The sequence below is a fragment of the Gavia stellata genome, chromosome 1 (genome assembly GCF_030936135.1).
Source record: "Gavia stellata isolate bGavSte3 chromosome 1, bGavSte3.hap2, whole genome shotgun sequence".
In the NCBI taxonomy this organism is placed as follows: domain Eukaryota; kingdom Metazoa; phylum Chordata; class Aves; order Gaviiformes; family Gaviidae; genus Gavia; species Gavia stellata.
This window is the reverse complement of record NC_082594.1, coordinates 90,531,727-90,555,842: the sequence shown is the minus strand read 5'-3', so window position 1 is coordinate 90,555,842 and position 24,116 is coordinate 90,531,727. Positions and strand designations below refer to the sequence as shown.

General features: G+C 37.4%; 1 protein-coding gene across 1 annotated transcript in view; it reads right to left on the bottom strand.

Annotated features, from left to right (window-relative positions):
- IL1RAPL1 (interleukin 1 receptor accessory protein like 1) overlaps positions 1–17,509 on the bottom strand; it is a 381,033-nt gene extending 363,524 nt beyond the window's left edge. The window contains exons 1-3 of the mRNA XM_059817534.1: positions 17,221–17,509; positions 13,869–13,949; positions 11,757–11,870 (exon numbers count right to left, since the gene is read on the bottom strand). Of these exons, the coding sequence (XP_059673517.1) occupies positions 11,757–11,870; positions 13,869–13,949; positions 17,221–17,509 (484 nt within the window). The remainder of the gene's footprint in view (positions 1–11,756; positions 11,871–13,868; positions 13,950–17,220) is intronic.
- Positions 17,510–24,116: the final 6,607 nt, after the last annotated feature.

The following is a 24,116-nucleotide window of genomic DNA, read 5'->3' as shown; positions in this document are numbered from 1 at the left end:
CTTTCAAAAGCTTCAATTCAATTTATAGGTTTTAGAGTTAGTAGACGTCTTCAAGTTTCCAATACATTGGTGGAAATCTGAATTCTGGACATCTAAACAATTTAGGTCTGACAGTTGAAAACAGTTATCCTGAAACTTTTACAGTAACAGTAAATTCTCCTAAATATAATATTTAATAAAATAAAAATTAACAGATTTCTTTTTTCCTGCTCACCAGTGTTTGTACTTCTGTTCTTAATGTAATTTCCTAGAGAGACGTTTATGCAATGTCACTGTGCCTTCTATTTATTTGTCAGTCACTTCAGGATTGTTGAACACATTAGGCATTGCCTAATCTGACAAAGAAGTGATCTCATAAATTGTGAAAAACAGCTATGTAAGGGAGAAAGCATCAGGTATTGTTCCTAAAGCTGGGAACTTGTCAAGGAGGGCATTAGCAGATACAGAAATAAGATGGTAGTATGTAGGCAGAGTAAATATGATGGGTAGAGAAAGTGAACAGAGGATATTGTAGCAGTGCGGCTAAGATTTTTGCATAGGGTGCAGAAGTATGGGGCATAATCTGTCAAGAAAACAGGCTTCCTTTAACTGGCTCTTCATAAAACAATTTTTCAAAAGTTTATCAAGCGATGCATAAGACTCTAAATTACTTTCTTTAAAACAATTTTCACAACAATATTTTACCATCAAAATCACAGTCTGAGTCTGTTCTGGTTTATCTCTTTTTACCCTGGTTGTTTCCGTTTGCTTTTTGCTTAGACTAGCTAACATTAAAAAGAGAAAAAAAAAAAATCAAGACTTTATACTATATAGCACACTCATTACAGTGCCTGGGCCAATTAGTTCTATGCAACATAACACATAGTGTGTGTTCTCATTATGAAGAAATGCAAAGACTGTCTATTTTTGGTTTGTGTACCCTTTTATTTACTATAAAAATTAAGTCCAACAGGAATGAAGAAGCAGAGCTTAGAAATGCAACACTATGGAGATGAGAAAGAGAACATGGCCAGTTCTCTCGTTAGACCACTTGGATTCTGTACTTTCAAAAAAGTACCAGTATAAAATTGGAAACATGAAAACAATACGGATTTATCATTAGTACTAATGTTTTCAAATGACCACGTCAAGTACATTTTATACAGGACTAAATATCCTTTTGCACTAAGACTGTTATTACAGCTTTGCAAATTACTATGCTGTACTTCTGTTTGAGATAGCACTTTCATTTTGAAATCCCATTTTTCATTCTCTTGAAAACTCTTGCAACAATTATGTTATAGGCTTAAAACTTACATATTTTGTTCTCAGTCTAGAAGTGTGTAGTGGCTGGTATGAGGGTGTTCCAGTAAGGGAAAAAGATGCTGAAGGATATTTGAGGGAGACAGAAAAATTATTTTGGATATCATCATCTATTAAAGAAGTTAGTTCCTAAAAATTGCAATTACCCTGGCCCCACCTGAGATAAGTTTTAAAAGTGGCAGATTTGGTAGTTGAGGAATCTTGGCAAATGCACTAGCCCACAGGAAGAGTAGTAATGGAAAAAGAAAGCTGTGGTTTGCCATAAATTCATTAAAAATGCTGTATTTCTTGGCTTCAGAATACTGCATTAACACGAAACAGAGTACATATGCCTAGGTATTGGACTACTTAGAGGCAGAATAAGCGTGAAAATACCTTTGTGTCTATCTGGCGGGAAGTTTTTATGTCATTCTCTCTTTTACATAAAACAAGCCAAATTAAATAGTATTTTTGTCTGAATTAATACTAATCCTTTAATTATCACTATTGTGTTGTAGAAAAAGTTAAACTATGAAAGCTATTTTTAAGAAAAAAATGGAGTAAATATACTATGCAAGACAGAGCAACCAAAGGACTAAAGAATGCGCGCTGAACTTCCAAAGTTCCTGCTCTAAACCAAGAATTCTTCCCTGATGCCCATTCAGTCCCTCTCGCTTATTTCAAACCCTTCTTTTCTGCTTCATCAAGTCATGTAAAATAGGAGGCTTAGTAAACACACATTTGAAGGTAGACTAGCCCATCCTGACCTATCAGGTTCTGATGGATTGACCCCAGCCAGCAGCGAAGTACCCACACAGCTTCTTAATCACTAAGCCCCACACGCAACAGGCCAGGGTAGAGAATAAGAGCAAAAGTGAGAAAATTCATTGGTCAAGATAAAGATAGTTTAAGAAGTGAAGGAAAGAGAAAAAAAAAAAAAACCAACAAGTGATGCAAAGTCACTCACTTACCACCTCCCACAAGCAGACCAATGGCCAGCTAGTCTCTGAGCAATGGCTAACTTGAAAGCCAAAACCTCCCCATTTTTATTGCTGAGCATGATGTTACTTGGTGTGGAATATCCCTTTGGCCAATTCGGGTTAGCTGCCCTGGCTGTGTCCCCTCCCAGTCTATTTGCCTTGGGGAGTAGAATGGGAAAAAGAGAAACCTTGATGTGTTGCAAACACTGATCAGTAATAGTCAAAACACTGGTGTGTTATCAACACTGTTCTAGTCACAGAACCAAAACATGGCACCGTACAGGCTGCTATGAATAAAAATAACTCCTTCCCAGCCAGACCCAGTTACACAGGTCCCTAATCTTTTGTGTGCTTCTGTGTGCTACCTTCTTTCAATTATTCATTTTCAATTCAGAGACCATCTGTACATTTACAGTTACAACATAGAGGTGGCAGCATAATGTAATCAACAGCCACAAAACAGAAGAGTTTGTTTACTGGTTTAAATTCCAAAGCCTGATATTAAACTGCATTAATGATCAGTGCCCATCTGAAATGAATTGTTTCTTGATTGTTATATTTGCTATACATCCTTATTTGAGGACAGTTCTACATCCTCTGTTTCTTATGTGGCTATACTAGAGTATCTGAAGTATCTGGCACTTCTACTTGGTGCCAGTGTAATACAATTTCTATTGTTCCCTATATGATTTAGAGGTGGAATCTTAACATTATTATGTGAGGAGATGAAGTCTGCTATGTATTGGTCTTAGATTTTCCTCTGGAATTGCGAAAGACTAAAACAAAATAGTAACCCAACCTGAAGAGAAACTACCGTGGGAAGTGGTTACACTAATTTCTGAAAATTGAACAAGCACACGTAAGGATGTCTTTTAGAAAGATGATTTCCATGAAAAGAGAATCTCTGGGTCATACTGGTGTATCATGCTGTAGCAGATGGCAAATTATTTAATCTCAACCATATCTCTTGCTATTGAAACCGTTTTTGAAAATACATTCTGTTCTCCAGTAGCTTCATTTTGGAGATTATGAGGAAGATCAAGGATTTCTTCATGTTGGAATTTCAGTAGCACTTGAGTAGCAGCTGCACTTTATACCTTTAAACTTTTTTCCTACAAAGAACACAGCTGCTGAATAGCACAAACAAGTTGCTGAATATCAGCTGAACTGTGATAACTAAATATGTGAAGACTCTCCACTTGGAGTAAGTACGACAAAATTCAGCAGATTAGTTTATAATACAAGAAGATTAAGATTAATCAAATTACAACATGTGCATAGGAGAGTGCAAACACCTTGTTGCTGTGACTTAGCTGGTGGAAATTTCTCAAGCTGCATTATCATGACTATATGACTAGGAATGTGCGAAATGAAAAGAATTGCAGTGAGTGCTTCAGAAGAGCTGAGACCCAAAGAAACACTGTTTCAAACAGACTTTGAATAAAAAGATCATTTTTTACTTTAAAGTTTCAAAGATTAAAAGTTCTAACCATATAGTTATTAAGTATACACAGACCATGAGGTTGCCAGCAATAGTACATATTAAAAAAATAATTACATATTTCTGTTTATTAATCTGTTCTGCATTACTTTCACTCTTAAAATACTGGGAGAGTGTGAATATATTGAAATTGTGATCTTGGATTGACAATATCAATACCCTTTTCAAAGTGTATGTTAACTGCATACAGCTCTTCCTGATTTTGATGACTATTTATTGACTAGAGGTAATCCTACTAGACTCAAACTGTAGACACGGATTTATTTAAAGCCATATATGTGTCAGAGAGACATTTGTATCTATACCTGAATTTAAATAGAAGTTAAAATACAGTATAACTTTTAAAAGCATAAAGCAGTTCTAGGAAGGTTTATCTTTACTCAATATGACAAAGTTATTTATTTCTTCCAAAGTTGACAAGAATTTTAAAATAATCATCTTCAGTGCACATCACTGCTTCAATTTGATTAACTGTGTGTGCATTTACACACAAAAGAATTGGCCTAGTAATTACACTGTTCTTGGACGGGGATATGATGTCAATATTTATATCAATAAGTTAATACAAATGTATGGTGCCATCAGGAATCCATTAGGTAAGGCTTTGGTAACCACCAGTTTTGAGACACTCCAGAAACATTTTGAACAGTTGATGAGAGAATGATATCTTCTTCCCATAGACGTTCTTGCTCAGATAAGTGGAGCAGCGGTGGACCCAAAGGCTGAGCCTGGGAGAAGGGAGGGAGGCACAGGGGCAGAGAGGTCTGGAAGGGCAGCTGTTTTATGGCCTGGTTACGGCTGTCATGGCACCATTGTGTGGCCTGGCAATGAGCACTGTTGCATTGGGAGACAAGAGGCTTTCTCCACAGGATAGGTCAGACCAGGATCTGCATTGCCCTACCATCAGACAGGGGTAAATAATGATTAAAGGTGGGAAAAAACCCACAAACCTCACCCTCCATGTAGCTGTCTCTTCAGCAGGTGACACATTTACTTTAAAACATAGTTGTCCTTTGTAACAGAGATAAGTCTATTCTATGATGTTGTGCAATTACATATCTTAACAAATTGCAAAAAAATATACACTGCTAACAGATATTGCTAAATTTTGTTGTACTACTTTGTGTACATTTATACAAGCATCCAAGATTCAGAAAGGGACACATTTTCCTTCTTTTTTGCATTTCTTTTTAATCCCAAGAGCCCTTTAAAATTTTCTGTATGAATGGCTCAATGGAAAAATAAACTCTTGACATTATTCTGAAGCTTAGTATCAGCACACAATACAGTACCCAGTACCATAACAATTAGAAAACACGTAAGAGCCAAAATAAAAAAATTAGCCGTTGTCAGTTTGGAATTTGTTAACTAAAGTACATCCCCTTTTATATAAAAAATACTGTTAATGGCTACCAAAAGTGGAATATAACAGACTGGGGGGGGAAAAAAAAGAAAAAAGTAGGCTTGTTCCATAAAACTAGAAGCTGAGCTTCCATATATGTGCAACACTGGGATAATTTATCATCAAACTGCTAAAGAAAGAACACATTTGCTCATGAAATAGAAATAAATTTTTAATTTAAGAAGTTTTTATGATATATGCTCTTTTCCTGCAGATGTTACCAAGTACAAAACATGATAGTTTAAAGCCAATAGGAACCTCATGAAAGACTGAATAAGGAACAACAATATTAACTGAACTTTAAAGAGAAAATATTAACTACAGTAAATTTGCACTCCATGGATTATGAAAAGTCATTATAAATCTGTTTGTACACTTTTTTCAGTTTTAGAGGAACCCATAGTATTATAGCATTTGGCATTTTCCTCCTTCTTTTTTTGTCCATATTAAGTCTAGAAACTAAAGCTTATGAAAGATATTAAATTTTGTAAATCTTTGCTCCCCAGTTTGACATTTCCTCTGTTCGCATATGCCACATGTTTGCCACACTTGAGACAGCTTACCGAGGAGGAAGAGGTCACCAGAGTAATACAGTAGTTCAGTACTTTAATCTTATTAGGCAAAGGAAATGAAAATCATCACTATTTGAGTCTGACAAAAACTTTGCTCCTTTCACCAAAGCTTACTTTAAAGCTTAGCAGGAACGTTTTGGTTGAAGCAAATCTGAAGAAATAGAATGGATCTAATTGAGTTAGGAATCCAAATCCCACAAGACTCAGATAAAAACTTCCTCAGGTACCTTTGTGGATCAGGTAAGCATGCTGATGTGCCTAGCTACATTGCATTTCAAAGGCAAATTCAAAACATCAGAGCATTTCCCTTTCCCTCCTTATGCTATATCCTAAAATACATCCAAAACAAAATTAAGACTTGTTAGATAAAGCAAACAAAATACGTTTTTATATTCAAATAAGTTTTTGAATTCTGACTCAATGTATGCAATAGAAATATTTTTGGAATGAAATACTGAGAACATTTTCAATCAGAAAAATTTGTCATTTTCAATTGAAAGACAAATTTTTGATATATTATAAAACATATTTTTCATTCCAGTTTAATGAACAGACACACAACATTTATTTGATCATGGAACTGCTTTTTCCTACAGTGCTATTTGGGACTCATGATCAGGTCAGATGGCTCAGATTTGCCCCAGCAGCTACAGATCTTAGCGGTCATCTCATACAAAATCCTTGCAGCCATAAAACCTCTTGAAGAATGATGAAAACCGAATTGCACCACTAGACATAGTTCAGCATGAAAGTTGCAAAGAAGAAAGATTTGGACTTTGGACATCCAAATCACAACTTCCAAGGTAAAAAATATAATGCAATTTCATGCTGATTTACTTCAAGAATTCTTTCAATAGCCCCATATTAGCTACTCTGAAGAAAATTAACTCTATCCCAGCCAAAACCAGAACAACATCAAAATGAAATTCCACAGATTGTGTCAAACCAACTCCAAAAGATATGTTTCAACTGCTCTTCACTCTAAAGCTATGCAACATAGCAGACACTCATTGAAAACTTAAACCTTATAAATTCCACTGAATAGAAAAGAAATATAAGTGTATGTAAAAAAAAAAAGAATCTTGCACTGTCTCTATAGTTATAAGTTTGCATGCCAGACAGGCAAAGTGCATAGTGAATGCTTATTGACATTTCTCAAGGCAGGAAGTAAAGAATTCAGCCCAGTGATGTTCTCCAACTTCAGACTTTTTCCTGGGTGTTTAACCTATGCAATCAACATTTGTATGATATTTATGTGTTACTCATTACCTTTCTATATTTGTTGCTAATCATCAAGAGGCCATCTTTCTTGGTGTAGCAATTTGTATGGGAAAAGTGACAGCATTTGCTAGGAAAGCAGTGGTAACTAACCATAGACAGAAAGAACATAGGGCAAGAAGCACAGATATCTCTAGAGAGAGTAAAGTTCTGCAGAACCTCATTCATATGCCAAAATTGAGATTAAATTCATAGATAAAATTGGCATCAAGACAAATTTCAGATTAAGGTTGGGGGATCTTTTTGTTATTGCTGTCATCTTTGTTTATGCTATGCAGCATAGTTAACTTCATCAGGCAGCAGCAACAAAATCCCTGTGTTTTAATTGTTTTTATCTGTCCTAAATCTTAAATTTTCCTTAAAAATGTTTTCCAGAGTAAAAATCACAACTCTGATTTTCAGAATGCTACCCCTTTGCTTCAAATAAATTGATTCTCATGGTTCGTTCTCTTCCATGGGCTAGAGAGATTCCTTAGCTGACCTGTAACTATTTTCTATGAGACATTAGTCTGCCCTTTCTTAGGCATTAGGTGGATCCTTACAGGATATATCATCCAAAGAAGCCTGGCACACAAGACCAACAGGACTAGGAATTATAGCGTCATATAGGATGGCACGGATGGTAGCGATATTCCCCCCACCCCCACATCTTTTTTTTTTTTGAAGGAAGAATTATTTTTCCTCTGAAATGCAAAACACTCTAAAATAAAGAAAACTAAGTATAATACACTATGCTTTCAGTTAAGCCTAGTACTCACATGCCTGTCTAAAGATGAAGATGTTTCTTTAGTCCAGAGCAGGCATAAGGCGTGACTGCACTGGATAAACATCATAAGAAATGTCTTACTCTCTATGATTTTGGTTAATGGTATAGCATATGGTCATACTTGAGTTACATGAAAAACTGAGCTACTTTTAGCAAGTGAACATTTTTTCTGAACATGTTCAAAAATCCACTAGTGTAAAAAATTAAATAGAAATGACTATGTTTTAAATTAAAGAAACTGGCCTACTAACACATATCACTCCTTTCCAGTCACTGAAGGAATGAACATTTTTATAAAGGAATTCAATGAAATTAGAAATGGTTGTAAGAGCACCTTATAACTTAAATATTCCACTGAGAGTAACTTTTATTGAGTGATGCTTCACTCTGTTTGATCTCTGTGCAGTCATTTTGCTACCTCAAATGCACCAAGGTAAAGAAAATGCTAGTATATTTTTCAAGATAAGGTCACAAAGCTGACATAGATTTTGATCTGTGATTATTTAAAATTTCTTCAGGGCTTGTTCAATTTAGTAACTAATTCACCTTCTATCTATCCTCACTATCTCCTCTGCACATATATGCACACTTAAATACACAATTTAATTATTAATGGTGAATTTTGCTGCACAGTGTAAGGAATACCGATGAGACTGAAATCCAAGTGCAAACTGGAGCTGTGCAATTCGAGGGTCACTGGTGTCATAGCCTGCTGCTAATACAGTAGGAAGGCAATATGTGGAATGTACAAACATAGGCTCAGATTTATGCCAGAAGAGAGGAGACATGACTGAAGTAGATAAATAGACATAGATCCCAACATCTATACAGCCAAAGATGAATTTGTGTTTATATGTCCAGACTGAAAAGAAAAAAGGACTAGGGACTTTTCTGTCAGAAAAAGGAAACTGCTTCCCTCTTTTTCTCTCCCAAACTAAAAGAAATAAAACTAAGGGGAATTAAGTAGAAAAAAGAATATATTAAAAGTATCATAGAGAACCAAGCCTGGATAATCCTGAAAGGCAGAGAAGAAGACATATGAAAAAATAACATAGTTAATGAAGTTTCGCATGTTTGTTTATGAACACCAGTGCTTATACTGCTTCTTGTTGTTTTGGTTTTGGTTTGGTTTGATTTGGTTTGGTCTGGTTTGTTTCTCCTCAGCATCCAAGCTTTCTTCATATAAATTCAACAACAAACAAGTGAAGTTCCTGGAAGAGTTCATATTATCTCCCCAAATTTCTTTTTCTGGGGCAAATGATACATATCAATTTAGAAAATGTTCCAACACTAAGCTTATGCATGAACGTGTTTGACTGCTTTATGATACGTTAAGCTTAAGGTCTCTTTCTTATTTTCTTTCTGGAGAGGACTGCAATTTCTGGCAGAAATATATAAGAAGATACAGAAGAGCCTAAAATTGTAGCATTCACTTCTGAATTTCTAACAATTCAAATATGTGGAGGAAAGTTCACCTGAGTACAAGATCCTTTTTGATAATTAAGGTATTCATTTTGCTTGGACTTCCTGCAGTTTCTATGCCTTTGGATAGCAATACTAGAATGCTAGTTGCTTCAACGGGTATTTAGACACCAGGTTAACTGCCTCAAATGGGGATACAGCAGAAGAGCAATACTCTCGCACGACTATCGAAGGACCCAGGAAAGGAAACCAACATATGAAAATATACACATATACACGTATTCTTTTTTTTGTTGTTTTCTTTTTCTTTTTCCACTCTATAAATATTCATACCTATTCTGAGTGAAAAAAACAGCTTACATAGATTTATAAGGCAGGGTGAGGTTGGCTCACTTTAGCCTAGCCTGAGTTGAGTGGACATAAACCACTGTCCAATGTTAGCACAGTAGAGTGCACAAGCTGTTAAGTTTTGTACTTCAGGCTGGGAGCAACTCTGTGCTAATGAGACTGCACAGCTTCCAGTCTGGAGAGCTACAAAGCTCACAACTGTCAGTGCAGGCATCTGCAAGCAATGCGTAATTTCTACTTCCTTTTCGAAGATCAGCTCAGTCTCTGAAAGCAGTCAGAGAAATTACATCAAGTCCTCATTTATTTTTTCACACACTGCCCCCAGGGTTTTGTGAATAGTGCCATCCATTGTTCCATTTTAGAGTAATAAATTAGTGCCGTTCCAATAGCTCAGGATGGCTGTTCACATGGTATTTTTCAGCACATTAGTCAAACAGTAGGAGAAGTCATGTGTCTCCCATTTGACACTTGAGTCTCATTTTACACTTGGGTTTGTAAACAGACTAAGAAATAATATTTATCAAACTTCTCCTCAATACAGTCTTCTTACTATCAAGGGAAACTTGTCTTTGAGAGTAAAATTGTCTCCACCTGTTGCGGTCTGCAAGTAAATTTAGTTCTTATACGAGTCATCAGCAGTTTAACTATCATCTTTCTCTAAGGCTTGATCTTCAACGGCGATAAACATACCTGAGGAAAAGGTTTAATTTTGTTTGTGGTTTAACCATAGCAAACAAAGTCTTCCACCAGCATGAATAAAAAGATCATAGCTTTACAAAAAAGACCTGCTTAATATGAACGACCCTGATGTGGAAGATTTTGATACGAACCTCTTTTTCTTTCAGCTAACCTTTGAAATTAAGGCCAACTTTTTCCAAAGGATTATTTTTATTTAGAAAAATTCATATTATGAACCCTAGAGCTACAAACAACAAGACAGAATAAAGAAAATCTAAGGTAAGATTATGTGCCTTCTGAAATGGCAATTGCAAATCAGTTCTTTAATGTGTCACTAACCAAGAAGGGTAGGCAAGGAAATAAAACCAAAGCTAAAACACATCCCCTGTGTACTATGTGTGAAATTTGATAGGACTAAACCTCACTGTATAGCATATGGTGTATTATTTCACACATGTAATAGAGCAAATAAATGGGATGAGGCACACAAGTATTAATCCCAAGATTCTCACAGCCTTCATCCTCAGGAGTCTTGTTTTCTGTTTCCTCAGAAGTGATTTTGTAAATGGTGGCAGAAGAAAAAAAGAAAGGCTATTTTTAATCGTAGGAATTGAATGATCAAAATTAAAATCCAGGTCTCATAATTAATTTGGAAGACTTTACATGATTATATATGAACTCCAGATTATATGACTTTTTATTATTATAAAAATGTTATTAGTAACTGCACAGTTAAGGCCACATTGAGATTTGCACTGAAAGAGGGATTAAAACCCTTCCATTTCACACTTCATTGACTGAATTTCTTTTCCAGAGTTAACACAATATCTTCAGAGCAGAACTGATTTTTTTTCCTTGAAAATACTATCTCTCAGAGAAAAAAAAGTAATACTAAAATGATCCCTTCTGGATTTCTCTTTCACCTTCTAGATGCCTGCTATTTTTCTTCTCAAAATCACAATAATCACACAGTTCAAACTCACATTATATATGCATATATATAGCCGCATTTTAGACAGGTCACATTTCAAAGCACATTTAATTCCATTTATGCATTATAACCCCCACATAAAAGTGGAACTAGCAACCTCAGAGCTTCTTTTCTCTTTTCTGCTATTCAGCATCTCACCCTATCTCTATGACTAGTTTGTATCTTCAGCTTTTTGAAGAAGAGTTATCTGCAGAAGCTTCAGCAGAATTATCTGTTCACTTCACTGAAATTAGGGTGCCTGTGAAATTGGGTCAGTCTTAGTAAAAATTCTTTTTTGAAAGAAAGTTGGAAAAGAAAACAAGCGGACAATATTAAATATTAAACTCAAAAATTTTTTCACTTTTCCTCTTGAAGTGATTATAGTTTGTATTCATAATACTGCACAGCAACATATAATTTAATGTGAAATATCAGCGCTGGAAATACATTTACTACACTTTAAATTTTTCTCTTTTATTTGTGACAAAATGGTCAAACATTGTCGTTCATAAACAATCTAGATTTTAAAATGAACCCTCCTGCACAAAATTTTATTACCAGCCTCTGGACTTGTCTTATCCAGTAAAATTCCTGCTTTCCTTTCATTGGAAATCTCCTCCTCTATAAAGAAGTTCCCTGAATTGGCATTCAAGTCAGGAGTCACTCGACTACCTGCATATGGACTGCACAAGAAACCAGTCAGCCTCTGAAGAGATGCCCTTTTCCTTCCTTCTCAGCACACTGCTTTTGACAGGACTGTCCTCATTGTATTGGAGTGTGGTTTCTGATTAGTTGGACAGAGGACATTCAGATTTCGCGTCTAATTGATTACAGAGGTGCCAGGTATACATCTCTCCTCTACTGTCTTACATTTTGCCTGTTCTGATGTTTCTGGAGGGGAGCAGCACAACAGATGAATTATAGACCAACTAGCTGACAAATGTATTAAAAGATGTATTTGTTTAAAAAAGAGAGAAGCCCACTGCAGCCCAGTATAGTAAAACTGTCAGAAAAGGGCAAATTAATGTGCCAGACACACACATGAGAGAGTGGGGTTTCACTTTGGCAAAACGGTACTTAGAAATATAATCCTTTTCAGTTGTTCTTTGTTTTCCAGTCATATCAGAAATTTTCAGCTTGACAAGAAAATTAATTCATGTATAAGGTTTTCACTTTATCTTTGACTTCTCCACTTTCTTTTCAAGGGATTCTTATGCTTGGTTTTTTCCTTTCCCCCAGATATCCAACACAGCACTATAAAGGTGCTAAATATTGTCTGCAGTGAAAAATTTTCATTAGAATATCAAATAATTCCTGTTACAATACAAGTAAATATCTTGACAATGAAATAGAAAAAAGTTTTTAGAAATAACTAACAGTGTTATGTGCCAGAGATTTTGTTTCCAGCCTGAAATATCCTGAAAATATGCTGTGGAAAGCTTGTTTAAAAGACCCATTTGAATATCTGGTCCCATCAAGGCATTCAAACATTTGTGAACTAGGCCCTATTGAAAAGGTGACTATGTAATGTAATAGCAAAATAATTAAGCGCTGCAGATAAAAGACATCAAAATTAAACTCTAACATGTTAGAAATAAAAAGTTACATAGTAAACATATGGTAATGAAAAATCATCCAAAAAATAAATAAGAAACTGAAGATTTCATAAATTAATATTTCGATATTTTTCTTGAGTTGCCAACAGTTGCTTAGCTTTTAATTTAATCTGCATATAAATGCATTTTTTTATCTTTTGTTAGACAATTCTTGACATCATAAGATCCGTTTCACCAAAATGAACATGTAGAGATACTGGAGGTTAATGCAAATCAAATCCGTCAAGTTGTATCAGAGAGTAAAACTACTCCTAGACACTATTGTAAAGTGTGCCTACTAGATACAGCCTTTGAAAGAAGAAAAAAATGTCCACTTTTTCTCTTCCTTAATAAAATAACCCACTGTTCTTAATGGCAGGACTGGGCCAGGTCGTCTGGGTCAATGGTTCTAGTTGTCTGTCAGCTCAATCAATGGAGGAAATAGAGATCCTTATATCAATTCTTACCTCAAAACCACTTAAATACTTTTTTCTGAAACTCCTGCTGGAAATTGCTTCTTAATCTCCTTCCTCTAGTGTTTAGAAACTATCCTGTAATTCATAGTCCAAATTTAATTTACACCTTACATTTTTCTGTGGTCAGTTTATATTTGCACTTCTTTGTGCAAGTATACCTCTTTTATTTTCTCTTTTTTGTGACTAGCAATTTGGAAAAGCCCTACAACCACCTTATGGTCATCTCTTATGCTTATCAGAAATGCAGAGGGGAGAAAAAGCAAAATTAACACTTTGGGGACTACTCAGACTGTCTACTTTAGGTGTCTAATCTGGGTGCCTAACAGACATGTGGCTTCCTGTCTACTCAATAGAGAAAGAGGATCTGTGAGGGGAATGTGAAAATTAAACAATCACAGAATCACAGAATCACAAAGGTTGGAAAAGACCTGTAAGACCATCAAGTCCAACCATCAACTAACACCACCATGCCCATTAAACCATGTCCCACAATGCCTCGTCCACACGTTCCTTGAACACCTAATATTAGGTGGTGACTAAATTGCCTGTGTGTGCAGATGGAGGCCCTGAGCACTGAATCCTGGGAAGAAAGACCTCACCTTGGGGTGGCAACAGCAGCACCTGCCCCTGCTGTCGTGTGCACCACTGCTGCAGGGTCAGATCATCTGCCTGCATAGAAGCTAATGAGCAAAGACAAATTACAGCACAACAGAGGAATTAAAACCAAGCTTGTTGTCAGTTGATCCAATGATACTAAATTATGAACTGTGCTGGGATGTTGTGCTGTGTAGCCACAGATAATAACCACTACAATTTCTAAGACAGAAGGTCAGCACTTGTATAGCAGAGCACATACGCATGTTTGCAAAAGGACTTTTCCTTTTCGCTAAAAGGAGAGAGCAATCCCCAGTTGCCTTGTGAAAGAGAACCATATCTCAGCTTTTTATTTTTGTGGTCCATACATACTCACTAACAATATACTTCTTTATCCCTTTCCCCACACCCCTGCTAAGAGGAGGTTGGAGGGGCAGAGACAAAACCAAGGTGGTATTGCTCCTGAGAACCACTGGTTGAGGATGTTTCCTCTCCTTTCAGCAAAACACAAAGCAACTCCCTGCTATGAGTACAAGTTGCCAAAAATCAGCTCTCAACAGCTGTCAAGCAGGAGTGAAGCTAGCTAGCCTGTGTGAAGAAATCAGGGAACTGAACCAACCCAGGGGCTGGAGTCAACCCTCAGTGCTCTGCAGATATTCTGCTCAAAAACATTTCAAAATACACACATAAATACATTACAGCAGATCGGTTTCAACCAGTGAGAAACAAATTAACATCTGTCTAGAAAACGATGCTCTGTTGTACACTTTGTCCTCCTCTGCAACTCCCCCTGCAGTTTTCATTCAATTTTAATTCCTGCTCAATTCTGGTTTTTTGAAGAGTGAACAACTCAGGGATTGCAACTCTGAACTGCATGTTTTCTAGCTAGTGAAAAATGTATGTGTTCTAGTAGGTGTTCTTGCCAAGACAAATACAATGTAAAAACAGTGATTTTCATTATTAAGCCTTCTTTGACAGATATGGGATTTTCAGAGTCTCTGAATCCAGTAATAATACTACCTGCTATAAGAGATTAGGTAAGCAAGTGCTAATTAAACTGCTGGACAACAGCCAAGCAATCACTGCTAAACAACAGTTACCTGAACAGATGCATCTCAAATGAAGGCAAGAGATGCTACTTTAAATACGTCTGGGTTTTTGGTTCACCAAACCTTTCAGATGATACAGTCCTGAAGCTTGCAAAGATAATGGATTTTGTCTTTTGGATTTGGAAACAATTAATGAAAGAGTTTAACTTAAAAAAACCCCCACAAAACAATACTCTCAATGGCATAAAAACTGCAACACAACAAATGTATGATTTCTATAAATTCTGCAAGTTTCTGCAAGACAATCCCAGTAACTTGCCCTTTTCAGCTGCAGGAAAAGTTTATCTTTCACCCATCCATAGATTAATGAAATGTAATTAGTTAGAGATGCGACGTTACCTGCTGATTCTAGTACCCATCAGTAGTAGTAGTAGTAGTAGTAGTAGTAGTAGTAGTAGTAGTAGTAGTAGTAGTTATATAATAAATTAGAAGAAAAACTATAGGATGGTGAAAGCAAAAAATCACACTTTCACAGACACACGAGCTAATTCACTGTATCTCACTGACTATTTTACAAGGGTCATTAGCTCACATGAATTCAGAATCTAAAGATATCTGTGAGTAAAGTGTTAGAGGCAGTTTCCTGACACCCATTGTGTAAATCAGAAATGGGATTTCAGCACTAGGATAATTTCAAGTTTTTTAAAGGTCTTTACAATATTCAACGGGATCTTCACTTTTGTAGCTAGAGCTGTTCAGCACTTTTGACATGCTTTTTATAAATGTGATGCAGTGTTTGTATTGATGAAAAGGAGTACTTCAAATATGTGATACCCTTTCTCGAAGAGTAAAGCTGCTACACACATTTTTTAAGATGGAGACATTATTTACCATTCCATCAATCTCATCTGTACCCAAAGTATAAAATAGTATTTAATAAAAATAAATGGGAGATATTAATCAGGTGTGTTTGAACACCTGCTCCAAATGTGTAAATCCAAATAAATCAAAAAGTTGTAAAACCAAAGTGTAAAAAAACCCAGCACAATAACCAAAGTTGTTCTGAAGTGCACTGCCTGAAAATTTCCTAAACTAATGAAATACGAACAATTGCAAAAAATGAAAGCAATCTGAAATGAATGGAGGGGGGAAAAACGTGTGCCAAAGTGGACATTACTCAGTGTTCTAACTGGCAACCATCAGTGGAGAAGAAGTACAGGGTTGACAAAAAAAATCTCAAAACTTTTATACTAACCTACAGTACTTTGAAGTGCCAACTTTTATTCTGTATTGGCAATACTTTTTTTTAATATTTATAGTGTAGCTACTATTTTTCTTTTTATACTTGGAGAGAATGACAAAGGATAATTTAAAAATTAAGTTTCAGTTAGTACTGAAGTGTTTTCTTAACCTTCACCTATGCTTTTTGACCTTCATTGGAACAACATAACAGCAGAGTAAGAACTAGCACATGTTTTTCAGTTCCTTGGTATATTAAAACATCTCTATGACAACTTAAAGTTTTCAGGAAATAAGTATTCTGATGATCTTAATTTATACTGAATATAAATCTACTTCATGATATTCTCAACTATTAGGAATTAATGATATAACAAATCCTTTATAAGGGAATTTAAAAGGAAAAAGTAGATAATGCATGGGGTCATTAACATTCACAGGCTACAAATGGAGTAAGTTATTCTTACATTGCTGGACAGCAATTCCTCCTTTCCTTCTTTGTAGAATAAAACGTCTTAAGGTAACATAAGAGACAATCTTGATTTTCAGACACGAAAGCTTTAAAAGGAAATATTTTTCTTAAAACACCTCTGGATTTCATCTAGTCCAACCCCCTGCTTAGAGCAGGGTCAGCGAGAACAGGTTGCTCAGTCATGTGCAGTTGGGTTTTGAGCATCTCCAAGGATGGAGACTCCACAACTCTGATGAGCAATCTGTTCCAGTTTGTGACCACCCTCATAGTAAAGAATTTAATTCTTTTGTTTAAGCGGAATTTCCTGTGTTTCGGTTTGTGCCCACTGATTCATGTTCTGTCACTGGGCACCACTGAGAAGAGTCTGGCCGTGTTGCCTTTGCTTCCACCATCAGATTTATACACATGGACAAGATTCCCATGAGCCTTCTCTCTCCAGGCTGAGCAGTCCCAACTCTCTCAGCCTCTTCTCCTATGCCAGATGCTCCAGTCCCCAAATGGTCTTTGTGGCCCTTCACCGGACTCAGTCCAGTATGTCCATGTCTCTTTCATACTGGGGAGCCCTGCACTGAACCCAGCACTTCAGTTGTGTCTCACTAGGGCTGAGTAGAGAGGCAGGATCACCTACTTCAACTTGCTGAGAACAACTCCGGGACACTGTTGGCCTTTCTTGCTGCAAGGGCACACTGGTATCTAGTGTCCAACTTGGTGTCCACCAGGATCCCACAGTCGTTCTCTGCAGAGATGCTTTACAGCTGGTTGGCCCTGGTCTGTGCTGGTGACTGGCGTTATTCCTCCCCAGAAGCAGGACTTGGCACGTCCCTTCGTTAAACTGCACAAGGCTCCTCTTGACCCATTTCTCCAGCCTATTGAGGTCCCTCTGCATAATGGTACAACCACTTGGTGTAACAGCCACTCATCACAATTTTGTGTCTTCTGCAAACTCGCTGAGGGTGCATTCTGAGCTGTCATCCAGGTTACTAACGAAGATGTTGAGCAGTATTGGCTCCAGTATTGTCCCCTTGGGGTACATCACTAGTGACTGGCCTCCAGCTGGACTTTGCATTGTCAGTCACAACCTTTGAACCCAGTAGTTCAGCCAGTTTTCAACTCACCACACTTATATAGTCCTTGTTTGGTCAGTTTGTCTATGAGGATGTTATGGGAGTGTTGAAAGTCTTACTGAAGGCAAGGTGAACAGCCACAGCTCTCCCCTTGTGGTGGGTTGACCCTGGCTGGATGCCAGGTGTCCACCAAGCCGCTCTATCACTCCCCCTCAGCTGGAGAGGTGGAGAAAAAAATACAACAAAAGGCTTGTGGGTCTAGATAAGGACAGGGAGATCACTCAGTGATTACTGTCAAGGGCAAAACATACTTGACTTGGAGAAATTAATTTATTACCAATCAAATCAGACCAGGGTAATGAGAAATAAAACCAAATCTTAAAACACCTTCCCCCCCATCCCTCCCTTCAGCCCAGGCTCAACTTCACTCCGGATTTTCTCTACCTCCTCCCCGCTGGTGGTGCAGGGGGACAGGGGGAATGGGGGCTGCTGTCTCTTCATCACATGTTGTCTCTGCCAACCATTCCTCCTCAGGGGGAAGACTTCTCACACTCTTCCCCTGCTCCAGCATGGGGTCCCTCCCACAGGAGACAGTCCTCCACGAACTTCTCCAATGTGAGTCCTTCCCACGGGCTGCAGTTCTTCACAAACTGCTCCCGCATGGGTCCTTTCCACGGGGTGCAGTCCTTCAGGAACAGACTGCTCCAGTCTGGGTCCCCCGCAGGGTCACAAGTCCTGACAGCAAACTTGTCCAGAGTGAGCTCCTCTCCACAGGTCCACAGGTCCTGCCAGGAGCCTGCTCCAGCGTGGGCTTCCCACAGGGTCACAGCCTCCTTCTGGCATCCACCTGCTCTGGCATGAGGTCCTCCATGGGCTTCAGGTGGATATCTGCTCCACCGTGGACCTCCATGGGCTGCAGGGGGACAGCCTGCCTCACCATGGTCTTCACCATGGGCTGCAGGGGAATCTCTGCTCCGGAGCCTGGAGCACCTCCTCCCCCTCCTTCTTTGCTGATTCGGTGTCTGCAGAGTTGTTTCTCTCACATATTCTCGCTGCTTTCTCTTCTGCTGTTGTTGCACAGCAGGTTTTTTCCCCTTCTTACAAATATGTTATCACAGAGATGACCATTGTCGCTGATTGGCTCAGCTTTGGCCAGCGGCAGGTCTGTCTTGGAGCCGGCTGGCATTGGCTCTGTTGATCATAGGGGAAGCTTCTAGCAGCTTCTCACAGAAGCCACCCCTGTAGCCTCCGCTACCAAAACTTGCCATGCAAACCCAATATACCCCTTCATCTACCAAACCAGTCATCTCACCAAAGACTAGCAGGTTGGTAGAAGGCTATGAGGTTGGTAAATAGCACAGTATTGCCATTGTTAGTAAAAGGTCACAAGTTTTCTGCTAGGTCTGCAAGGTCTCCAGCTTTTGTTTGGGCTTCTCATGGCCTGCCTGGAGCTTTGTTTTTTATCTGTTTAGCAGTAACAGCAGTTTTTCTAAGGACAAGGTGGCTATTGTCTAATTTATTTTATTTTTTTTTAATGCCATGCAATTATACGAAGTACTGTTAAGCATAATTTTTATATAGATCAACAAAGAGCTGTGATCAATGAGGAGGGGCTCATCCGATGCTGCAGCAAATGGCATTCCCAGCATCAGAAGGCATGTAAGATCGCTGTCTCCTTTTCTATTACGTCTATTCTTTATACAATAAATCAGTTAACTAATCTGAGTGTCACTGCCTTTCCTGCTGTGATCCCAAAAGAATCGGCATCTCCTCAATACCAAACAGTGACAACAAAACTCGCCTACCTCTCCACTCGGACTGAAGTCAATGGCCTTATGACTCAGAAGAGCAGTGGAAGGATGAGCATAAAAGCAGAGAAAGGCATGGATGCAAGAATATATGTGTGTAGAAATTTTAACTACATTGTTTAAATTCTGTTATAATTTTTTTCCTGCACTGGTATTATTTTTTTTTTCTCTGCTTTCCTGTAGCAATCAGACTAAATGGACTAAAGAATTCCTTGATTTTAAGATCAGATGGTTAAGATTTTAATTGTTCTTGGCTTTGTCCTTGGCTTACATATGATGAGTATTCTCCTTTTTGCCCATAACAAGACTGAGTGTAATGGATCACTGGAGAAGGCAGAAAGAATTTGAGTCTAAAACCAGCTGGTTTTAAAACTAAAAATTGGTTAAAGCATGGACCATGCACTGTTGAAATCACTCTGGCATCTATATGACTTCGAAAGAGAAACAATTAGGTTATTTGTGAGCTACTGCTGCTCTTTTGTCTTGAGAAGTCACTGCATCGTAATTAGTTTATAAGTTGCTATTGAAGACGTTACTGGGAATGAACAAAATCTGTATGTGCATTGATGTTTATGACTTTGGAGAGCGGAAATTGCCATATCCATACATATTTTAGTTTTGGTATTAAATCAATTCTTCCTATTGGTCACCTCCAGGCATCCAGTCCAGTGACAACCAAACATACTGTTAACCAAGAAACAAAAATGTGTAACAGATGATAGTCTTAAAAAAACAACCTTGTTACAATGTATGTGAAAATTGCAATATTAATTAAAATATTAATAATTAAAAAATAATAACTCCAATATATTAAACATATGACAGATGAAGTATGACAAAGGAGTGGTAATACCAAAACATACTTTCTCTCCTTTGGCAGAGAGGTTGAACTTCACAGGTGTGGTATTTTAGAGGGACTAATAAAAGGACTCAAAACCTTGTAACTTTTCCTTATTACCGACACGTACCTCATAATTCCTTTATCTTCTGTGGGTTCAGAAATCCTTAAACTGAGCATTTCTAACCCTTCAGTTACAATATCTTATTACTTAAAGATAACTGACCACTTACAGCTTAAGCTACTTACCTGATTTTGAAACAATAAAAAAATTAATAATGCATGTAAACAAGCTTTTATCTGTATTCTGTTCCCCTTTTACACAGGAACGATTAGCTCAATTTTCATAATTTCAGATGACAAGCTGTCAAAAACATGCTTTTCCCCCTCCCGATTTATCTTGAAAAAGCACTACCTCTCTCCTATTAAATTATTCAAAATCACTAACCAGAATATTTATTGTGCTTTTAAAAAAAAAAAAAGCAAAAAGGAAACATGCAGTACTGCAAGACAAAGCTGTGTATGGTGTATGAGTTTATACAAAAGTGCCATTTTTCTTCTCCCAGGCACCTGATCAAGTACTGCATATATATGTCACAATTCTCCAAGGGTATTAAAAGAGTATCTATAGAGAACAGGTGAATTAATGTCAAAACCCCCTAAGTATTGATTTGTAAATCCAGTAAAACAAATCAGTGAAACATCTATTTCTGGAAATAATTCTGATCTTGCTTCTTTCCCACACATCCTAAAAAGATATTTTTGTTATTAGGTGAGGCACTGGGCATTGTTGATATTCATGTAGGGAAAAAACCTGCCTATTTCCACTTCAACTGTACTATGCTGGTAGTTCAGGAGGGATACAAAACAGTTGGTTTTAATTTCTATTTTCCTCTCCAAATTTCTTTCCATTCCCTAGAAAACGTATTTCTCCTTATTGAGTTCTGTTCTTAGTTATATACGTCTTTATTAATGTTTGTAGTCTGGCTTTGCCACGTTAAGGGTTTGTTGAGGCCTCTCCCAGTAAGGTCTGAACCTGACTAGGAAGAGGAGGAAGATGGATGCACAGCTGTCAGCAAGAGCCACTTTATGCTAACTGCCATTGTCTTGGCAGATCCTCTCTAGATATTAAAACTTCGATCCTGTAATATTTGCACAAAAGCTTATTTTAAAGAATTTGAATGGCTAAAGTTAATAGGACCTCCCACATGCTGAGGGTTACTGAGATGTCAAACATCTGCAAAACTGAGACACAACAGACTCTTCTCAGCTTTTTCTTTCTTGCTTTTCCACCCTCCCTTCTACCATTTCAAGGAGGTAAGGAGCTGGGGAGCAGATTTGATGCAGTAAAGCACACGAACAAGGAAAGCATGTTCATGAACGGTATCTACAATTTAAATTTCATAGGCAAAAGGTGGTCTTCCTCTATTGTATCTTTGGCTTACTGAAACCCACACCGTACTTCAGTATGCCTTCCCATACGTTGGTGAGGAGTCCCATTTTTCTGATGCTTTTGCCAGAATAAGCACAAATGACCCAGCATCATGCAGCATAGAGGCTCTCAAAAATCCTTCAATTCCTTAGACATCAGCAATTATTTAGTCAGGAAGCACACAGAGGAATTAATCCCTACCTGAGAACCATTTGTTGTTGCGGCAATAAAACCCGTTATATCAGCATGAGTTGTCCATACTTTCATAATAGAGCTCTTTTTTTCCTCTAAGCTTCATGTAATTACATATTCAGAAAAAATCAGTGCAGCAGACTTCAGATTTACCTATCATATGTCTTACAGATCCCATTAGGAAATTGTGTGAAAAAGCTAATTCATTTTAAGGTTTCAAACACATTAAATTTGCAGGTGGATGTTAGAATTCTGTATCATTTTTCTCTGGCATATATATTCATTGTGTCTATATAAGTGTAGGTATATGTGTAAGTGTAAGTATATGTATGACAGAGCTTAAAGAGTGCTAAGGATGCTACTAATGTGGTAACAATTACAGACTGTATATTAGGAAAAAGTTCTTTACTGAGAGAGTGGTAACACAGTGGAATAGACTGCCCAGGGAGGTAGTGGAGTCACCCTCCCTGGAGGTATTCAAGGAGCGTGTGGATGTGGCATTGTGGGACGTGGCTTGATGGGCATGGTGCTGTGTGGTGGGTGGTTTTTTGTGTGGTGGTTTTCGTGTGTGGGTGAGGGTTTTTTGTGTGGTTTTGGGTTTTTTTGGGGTTGTGTTTTTGTTTTTTTTTTGTAGTGGTTAGACTTGATGACCTTACAGGTCTTTTCCAACCTTAGTGATTCTGTGATTCTGTGATTCTGTAACAATGAACACTAAAGCTAGCAGGGTTTTTCTATTTTCTTCTATTTACTTCCTAATTTCAAAGAAGGCCTCCTTTCCCCCTTGTTCAAAAAGGAATGAGGAAAACTCTTCAGACAAAAACAAACAAACACATAGAAAAAAACCTCAATCACCAGGTCTGAGATTCAGAAATTAAACCCCCTCAAGATCATGAAATCGAAAACATCTACTCATATATAAGCTTTTCCTTTATTGGTGCTGTTTCACACCCTTACATTGGGTTTATGACTATGTAAGTACATGCGTAACACTTAACTACATCTTTCCCTTTCTCTATTTTTCTTCCTCCTATTGTATTTAAACTGTGCCTCATTTTTAACTATTAGTTTTAAGCACAGTCATGAAAAATCCACAGGATTCTCGTAGTGTAACCAAACACGGTCAAAAAAAGCTCATTGAGTTTGAAATGTTTGATTCATCCAACTTGTCCAGCAGCTTTTGTCACATATATTACAGAGGTATCAGTAGCAACACCACAGTTAATGTTGTATTGAGATGAGCACTTAAAGCAGAATTAAAATTCTCCCATTTCATCCTTCGGTGATTAAAATTAGACTCCAAATGATGTAGCAACTCTTCAAAAGATAAGTATGTACCAGGCAATTTACAGCTGAACTTTTGAAAATAATTCCCTATTAAACATTTTCCCCAAGAGCCTTAACGCACTGGCATCACCTTAATATCACAAATGGAATGATTTTTCACAAATACACCCTAGTCTTAGAAACTTTCAAATTCAAAATGCTTGTTAGGTAAGCCTTTAAACATTGTTATTGAACTTGTTTCTCTTTTTTCTTGTAAAAGTCAAACAAGATCCTGTGCTAAATCTTTCAGCTGTCCCTAGGCCATGTAAATATCTCTGTGCTTTATTTGCACTAGTGCCTGGTCACCTCCATAGCTCTGAGTGTAGTTTTTACTATAGACTTGCTCTAGATTGATTATGAAAAGAAGAAATTTATGTCAGCACTGAGAAGTCCTTAGATGTTCCCAAAACTTTTTTTACTGGAAAACCCAGAAAATTCATGCAATTCCTTAAGCCAAGGGAAAAAGTATCATGATAAGCAGCCTTCAACTAAAAATAATAATAGTCATGCATTTTATATTGCCTTTGTCAAGTACCTCTTCCTCTCTTGGATGAGGGAGGTTCTGAGGTAGCTACATGTGAGCACAGAAGGGCTGCAATATCCCAGTGGGATCTGCACGCAGGCATGACAAGCCAGAACAACTGCAATTCACCTCAGCCACCGGGTCATATATTTCCCATGAACCAGATATTGCAATATCTTCAAAATCAGTTCTGACATATTTTAAAAAAAACCAAATGCAGTATTTCATAATAATATTCAAATTTTTTAACTAGTTACAGGGTATTTCTGTTTCAGAGTGATGGTATCTCTTGTATTGTGTTCAAGTAAAGAAG